The sequence below is a fragment of the Pteropus vampyrus genome, unplaced genomic scaffold (assembly GCF_000151845.1).
Source record: "Pteropus vampyrus isolate Shadow unplaced genomic scaffold, Pvam_2.0 Scaffold200, whole genome shotgun sequence".
Lineage (NCBI taxonomy): Eukaryota > Metazoa > Chordata > Mammalia > Chiroptera > Pteropodidae > Pteropus > Pteropus vampyrus.
The window spans coordinates 3,502,080-3,510,117 of NW_011888981.1; the positions used below are offsets into that span (position 1 = coordinate 3,502,080).

An 8,038-nucleotide genomic window follows, 5' to 3' on the forward strand; every position below is an offset into this window, starting at 1 on the left:
GTGAATAAGGATAGCATGCCTCTGCTATATCTATATAGCTGTAAAACATTCAAGTCTCCAAGAAAATCATAGATTTTGACATTTTTCTTTCCTTATTTACCAGAATGAACAACTGCTAAGATGTGTGCTCAAAGATGTTTTATTTTATAATATGTTTAGCATGAGCAGTTGTAAGTCACGAAGCAAAAGAAAAAAGCTACATCAGCATATTACTACCTTCACTGGTTGAGAGGAAAACTAGTAGAAAAGTAGAAAATCTATATCTAGCCAGAAATTTTAAAAAAAAAATCCAAATACTATTGGATAGAGCAACTACTATTGGGGAATAAGATAATGGAAAGAAGCAAAAAGGGTTAGGGAAGATCCTTCTTCAATAATTTAATACTCATTTACTAGCTATTTCTTAATTGTCATTAGGATGAGTAGGAATCTAGTTAACACGTGAGTTTTAGAAGGTTTAGCAGTATTGTACATTAGGAAAAATATAAACTGCAATTAAAAAAAGCTAGAAATAGAAAAAGGTATGAAGTTCATAACAGCGGCTGTCTGTCTCTAGTGCAAATGCCACTAAATATTGTCGAAGAGAAATGTGAAATATTTATTGTATATTTAATAAAAGATAATATTATTTTCTGGGAAAAGTATATTATCTGAATGTCCACTCATCAGAATAATTTTTTTCCTTGTTCTAATCATGGAAACTTTAAAGGAGAATCTAATTAGGCCCAAGAAAATGATCTGAAATCAACCCTTTCAAATGGGCCTAGTAGTTTTTGAGAGTAAAAGAAAATATACAAAATCTGACACTTCTGATTTCTACTCTCTATCTGAACCTCTACCTTCATTTGAAAAGAGATGTGGATAGGCAAGTATTTTGTGTTTTAAATAAATCTCAAGGTTGAATCATATGGAATTATAAAATTACACGGAAATAAATTTTTATAAGATCTATTTTAATATAAACTGACTAGGAATAAACAGAAAAGGATTTCATTTAGACAATTTCTGTCCTTGACGCTAGATTCTTCAGCTTTACAACATCCTGAGAAACTGGCTTTCTCTCTTTCGTATAACATTCTGGGCCCTTACTGTCCTACATACCTGAGGTAATCGAGCCACACCTAGAGAACCTGCACCGCTGTATTACCCAGGGTTTCTCAGGCTTGTTTACCTGCAGGAGCCATGTGAAACATGTTATGCCATGTTCTGGTTAATCCAAGGAACAGCTATTACAACCTCCTCTTTTCTCCCAAATATCCATGGGGGCCCTGTATTAACATTACAAACAGAGAACCTGCTTAGTATAAAACAAAAAGTATAAATTCATGAGTCTGTTCACCTAAACTCTGTTCCTGCTTCTGCTACAGTGAGTTTACTCTTCAAATTTCAGTTTCTCTAAAAGAACAAGGCCAGAGGTATCACACTCCCTGACTTCAAATTATATTACAGAGTGACAATAATCAAAACAGAATGGAATGGCAGAAAAACAAACACACAAACCAATGGAACAGAACTGAGCGCCCAGTAATAAACCTGCATATATGGGCAAATAATTTTTGACAAAGGAGCCAAAAACATATGATGGAGAAAAGAAAGCCTCTTTAATAAACAGTGCTGGGAAAATTGGAAAGCCATATGCAAAAGAATGAAATTAGACTGCTATCTGTCACCATACACCAAAATTAACTCAAAATGGTTCAAAGACCTAACATAAGACCTGAAACAATAAATTGCATAGAACATAGGTACTAAACTTAGGGACTTTGGTCTTAGAGGGGATTTTATGAATTTGACCTCAAAGGCAAGGGAAATAAAAGCAAAAATAAATGAATGAGGCTATACCAACCTAAAAAGTTTCTGCATAGCAAAGAAACCATCAACAAAACAAAGAGGCAACCAACCAAATGGGAAAAGATATTTGCAATCACCTTCGAAAAGGGACTAATATTCAAAATATATAAAGAATACATACAACTCGACACCAAGAAAACAAACAATCCAATTAAATAATGGGCATATGACATGAACATTTTTCCCAAAAAGACATACAAATGGCCAACAGATATATGAAAAGATGCTCAACTTCACTAGCTATTAGGGAAATGCAAATAAAAACCACAATGAGATACCACTTCACACCTGTTAGAATGGCTATTAACAAGACAAGCAAGAACAAGTGTTGAAGAGGTTGTACGAGAAAAAGGAACCCTCATACTCTGTTAGTGGGAATGTAAATTGGTACAGCCACTACAGAAAACAGTATGGAGATTCCTCAAAAAAGACAAGAATTACCATATGACCCAGCAATCCCTTTTCTGGGTATCTACCCAAAATTTTGAAAACATTTATTTGTAAAGAGATATGTACCCCTATGTTCACTGCAGCATTATTCACAGTGGCCAAGACATGGAAACAACCAAGTGACTTTCAATAGATGATTAGATAAAGATGTAGTACATATATACAATGGAATATTACTCAGCCATAAGAAAAGATGAAATACTGCCATGTGAGACAGCATGGATGGATCTTGAGATTATCATGCTAAGTGAAGTAAATCTGATAGAAAGTTGAGAACCATATGATTTCACTCATATGTGGCATACGAAACTAAAAAAGCAACAAATGAACAAGACAAAAACTCACAGACACAGACAATAGTTTATTAGTTACCAGAAGGAAAGAGGGGAGAGGAGGAGGTAAGAAAGGGTAAAGGGAGTCCAATATATCAGGATGGAAGAGTTGACTTTGGGTGGTGAACATGCAATGCAATATACACAGATGATGTATGACAGTCTTGTACACTTGGAACTCACATAATTTTATTAACCAATGTCACCCAAAAAAATTTAACTTAAAAAGTAAAATTTAATTGAAAAAATTTCAGCTTCTCCATATATACAATGGATATCATAGGTTATCAGTTTTCCAAGGATGTTCAACAATTTAAGAAAATATACACAAAACTATTTAACTCCTTGAAAAAAATGATATGTAATATACATGAAAATATATACACATTTCTTAATCACATAATAAATGCTATCTTAACAGATCTCACTGGAGAGGAAGTCAGTTTTTCTCAAGCAACACCTAGAATGCAGAGCTGTGCAAATTAACTGGTATCCAATAAAAGTTTGCTTTAATGAACAGACTTCACATGGCCTTATATTAGGTAAATATAATTTGCTGTGCTATTCTTCTCTATTTAAAAGTTTCAGACAAACTTAGGCCTTTGTGAAAATTCAGTGAGAAAGTTGAGCACGCTATTAGAAAGAATGAAATTCAAAATAAATATATCATCATATTAACCGCATTTACCCATTATTTTATTAAAAAGATTTATTTTTTCAAGGCACCAAATGTTTCAATTAACACTACAGTCTGAAATAAGCCACTTTATCTGATGAAGTAAAATAGCTCTCAGTACATTTAGCAGCTAAATCAAGTTGCTAAGGGAATGGCAGTGCATGACATTACAAGCCCCTTAATCATTTACCACAGAGTTAGGAAACCTTTGAAGACTGCCTATCCAACTTATTTCTATTTGTTCATGTATATTTTAATGCAGTGCAAAAGGGAGAGAATGAAATTCTCTTGGAAACAAGTTCTATATTGTCAAAAGATAGCTGAGAGGCAAATAGACTTCAAATATGAACTCTTACAACCACTGGATTAAGGCTAAAATACAAAAATGTCAATATGCTAAAGGAAAAACAAGATTGAAAGGAACCATGACAATATATACTCATTTTTACTTCATTTTTAAAGGAAAATAAATATATAAGTAATTTGTTTCAGTTTGAACTAATTTATTTTGGCATATGATGCATTAGTTGTAGAATTCAAACTAGTTATAGCCCATTCTGATGTCCACTTTAGAAACTAAAGCATACAGCAAAAACCTTTGAATAGAAACATCAGTACAAAGAGGGTGAAATAAAAGGTACACATTGCTGAAAATATTTATAATTAAAAATATTTTAAGAGGATTTAAATAGAATAGATATAGGCATATATGTGATACTCAAAGATATGTCACTGGCACGAAACCCAAGGCACAAATTCTATTTGTCACTTAACCCTCACATGGAACTTTCACTTTAAATCTAAGAACCTAGGGCGCTTTTTTTTTTTCATACCTAGGTTTCCCTTGACCTCTCATTCCACCTCCCAACTCCTATCACCTAGTGTTAACTAACATTTCCTTGTATTTTCTGGCATTCTGTTCCTAAACACAACGATTAGTCTACCCTTAAATATAGTTAATCTAGTTGAAACATCTTTGGACCTAGATTAGTAAATTTCAGAGGACCCTATTCTAATAGGGTACTACAATAAAACTAGGAAGAGATGATGATACCCTTCTTCATCCTCTCCAAGACATTTTGGATGTTTGTAAGATGTTCGTGGTAAAGAATGAAGCAGCTAACAAAACACTTCCACAAATACATGATATTCTTAAATGTGTCTCCTTCCTTGAACTCTCTTAACCTCCACTCTGTCCTCACACTCTAAAACCCCCCTCTTTCCTTACATCTCACTTCTTACTCCCAGGACCCACAAAGGAAATGGGCTTCAACAAAACTGAAATTCTAGAACAGTTTCGTGGAGAGAGAGACTACAAATGAAGTGCGGACTGCTTTCCTTTTTTTTTTTTTTAAACTAAAGGACAATGCAAGTGAGTAATTGAGGTGTGGTAGAAAAGTGTTCTTTGGTTAGGGGGAAAATCTCAGCATACTGGAGTCGGGATTAAAGGAGGGATTTTCAAAATGTTGTAAGACTCCTTTTAACTTCATTTACCATCTTCCATAAAGAAATTTTTCATTAGTAATTAGCATAGGTTTGGAGTGACCTTTAATCTTTTGAGCCTCAGTGTGTTCATCTGTAAAATGCTAACACTAACAGTACCTTCACAGAGTAATAGTGAGGATTAAATAGATAACACAGGCAAAGATAAGAGCACAGTGCCTGGCACACAGAAAGACTAAAATACATTAAAGGAAATCCTTCGTTTAACATTTCGATTTAGAAACCAGAGACTCTAGCTTGAAACACTGATTTAGATAAAATCAAATAAACTGGAGACGAAAGTTTTATGCTAAAACAGAACTTCACTGAAAAAAACTTAGGAGTCATTATATTGATAAAAATGACTCATTAAACTTTAAAAAATGCGAATTCAGCTATAAGCGTATGCAGCTGTTCCTTTCAAAATTAAATCGCCATTTGTTCTTTTCTTCTAATTCTACCGTACTCTCATTAAAAGCCTATAAAACAAGGCACAGCTTCTTCGGTATCAAACCCTTTTGAAAACCTGGCTTAAAGGAAGCCACACAGTTTACAGTACTATAAAGGATCCGTGTGGTCACTCTGGGACAACTGTCACTGTCACCAGCACGTCTGGATGTCTCATAAGGACTTGGGTCATGAGCAGTGTAGGGGAAAGCTGGTGTCTGAAACAAAGTCAACAAAGCTAAGGTGCCCTGCAAGGGGAGAGACTTTAACTGAGAATCGTAGAGGATGAAGGTCTGACTGCGGGGAGGCAGTCTCGCAGGGCGAATCAATTTCGCGGGTGCACCACCTGCTCCCGCAGGAAAAGGACGCAAGTGTTGCCCTCCCTCCGTGACCCCACAGCTTTCTTCCCGGCGCCGCCGCCCCTTCCCTCCAGCCCTCCAGTTACCTTTCTCGTCCTCATCGATGCGCAGGGCAATGGAGATGTACTCGAAGGCCTGTTTGTGGAAAGCTCGGACGCGCTCGGCCTCTCCGCCCGGCACTGGCACGGGGGGTGAGGACGAGGCCGGCGCGGCCGGGGAGCTCCTCTTGGCGGCCATGAGGGCGCGGGAGAAGCGCTGGCAGAGCCACACGAAGAGGAGCCCCAGGTGGAAGGCGACCAAACGCAACAGCGCGAAGCCTACGAACAGCGGGTAGGAGAAGTAGTACAGGTTGCGCTTATGCGGCGACTCAGGCGGAGAGGCCGGCCTGGGGGCGGGACGGGCGGGGGCCAAACAAGGAGGCGGAGGCCTGGGAGGCACCGGGCTGCTGGGGCCGCCGGAGCCTTTCTTCTTCCCTCGTCCACCCGGAGAATTCATTCACAGCTCCCACTGCCGCCGCCGCCATAACCCGCCTTCCGCAGACCGACGGCGACCAAGCGACGGCAGCGGATACTGGGACAGCGAGGGCCACAGACTACCGCGCGCCGGCCGGCCCCGGGAGCTCGGCCTCTTCACGCGCCGGTCGCCGGCCCGCCCCCTTCTCCTCGCACGGCCGGGAGCACAACCCCTTCTCCTCCTCCAGCGGTCCGCGGATCCTACTCCTCCCCCGTGTCTGTCCTCTCATCCGCCTCTGATATAGCTCAGAGCGGCGCCGTGCGCGCACACCCGCCCGTGTCTTTCTCCGGCGCGCGCGCACGCCGCCGTCTTTGTTGCCCTGAGCTCCTAGTGCGCGTGTGCGGCGTCCGCCACTCTCTCCCTTCCCCGCGGAACTACGGTTACCGATGTGCAGTTCTTCTCTACGTTGTCTTCCGGGACTGTCACTCTGCGGGTTTAACCGCCCCTGGGAGTTTCTTAGCTGGGAACTTTAGTCATTAACTCACAGAAGAGACGGCTGCTGTTTGGGGTTGCTCGGCTGTTTCGTAGGGTTTCTATCTCAGAGTGTCATCGTTTTCTTATACGTAGTTCTTTCAGCATTATCTGCCAGTCTTCCGCAAAGGATGATTGACTTGAGTCCCATCTCAGAAGCAATGGGTACCAATCTAGATATCTAGGAGGGAAGTACTAGTAGAGACGTACAAATTCAAGGTCACTCAAAACGAAAATGTTCAATGAGATGCAGTCAACGATTCCAGACGTTTAACTAAATTAGTACATGTTTAGATGAATTAGTTTACTGAGGAATTCAAACTAGGCCTTTTTATTTTTTTAAATCTATTCGTTGTACCTTCCTTTGGGGATCTACCTACTCACCTCTGCTGCATGTATTCTAATGAACTGCAAGCACACAACCCCACGTCTCATATCACAAAGGTGGAAATACCAGGTCAATCATACTCCTAGAAACTGGAATCTTTAATGGAGATACACTAGGATAGAAGGCAAAAGGAACTGAGTGCTCTAAAGAGTTAGTTGGTTTATCATTTCATCTCACTGAGCTCCAGAGATGCCAAGTTCCTAGACGGGTCACTTGATAATGTAATCTATCCCATAAACTACTCAATCTATCTCTGTTTCTTTCTCCCTCTCCCTTTCTCCTTTCCTCTCCATCGATCTGTCTCTTTCTCTCTCTCCTCTTTTTCCTTGGATTAGTCGTAATTTTTTTTTTGTTGTTGCCTAAAACTGAGGAATCCTAACAGATACAAAGTCCCCATTGTTTACAGTGTGAGGATTGCAAATGCTTCATGCCAAGAATCTCCACATTCTCGCCACAAACTTTATCTAATTTTTCCCCTCCACTACTTCCCCCACAAATATAGTCTACTGCAAAAAAAATCTCCGTTTCACTCCTACTTTCCCCCTCCCTGCTTTTCCTGTCTCTGTGTGTTTTCTGAAATGTTCTTTCTTTAGCATCCGATTCATTTCAATTCCTGACTTTTCTCTTTTGATCCCCATAGTACTTTTTGTTGTTGCTGTGTGAGATCTATTATATTTGTACATAAATGAATAAAGAAAATGTATTTAACCTATATGTATAATTTAAAGAAAAATAATAAACAGCATCCAAAACTAATGTAACCAGTTCCTTGAAGCACTCTGTGAGTCCTTCCCCAATTTCAATCTCTTTTCTCCCCCTCTAGAGGAAGCGGCTATCCTGAATTTTGTGCTCATCATTCCTTTGCCTTTCATTTTAATTTTGCAGTGTATGTAGTTATCTCTAAACAATATGTTGCATAGTTTTGCCTGGTTTTGACACAAATGTAATCATACTGTATATATTCTTAATTAGTTTTTTTCTGCTCAATATTTAAGTGTTTGAGATTCCTTATTGATTTGTATAGCTATAGTACTTTTATTTTCACTGCTATATTCCATTATATTAATTT

At 39.0% G+C, this 8,038-nt stretch overlaps 1 protein-coding gene across 2 annotated transcripts in view; it reads right to left on the bottom strand.

The window, feature by feature from the left end:
• Positions 1-6,290, bottom strand: part of SPAST (spastin) — a 46,130-nt gene extending 39,840 nt beyond the window's left edge. The window contains exon 1 of one of the 2 annotated variants that reach the window (XM_011372117.2): positions 5,684-6,290. In XM_011372117.2, coding sequence (XP_011370419.1) covers positions 5,684-6,092 — 409 coding nt within the window. In that variant the 5' untranslated portion in view covers positions 6,093-6,290. The remainder of the gene's footprint in view (positions 1-5,683) is intronic. The other variant, XM_011372116.2, reaches the window with a different exon arrangement.
• Positions 6,291-8,038: the final 1,748 nt, after the last annotated feature.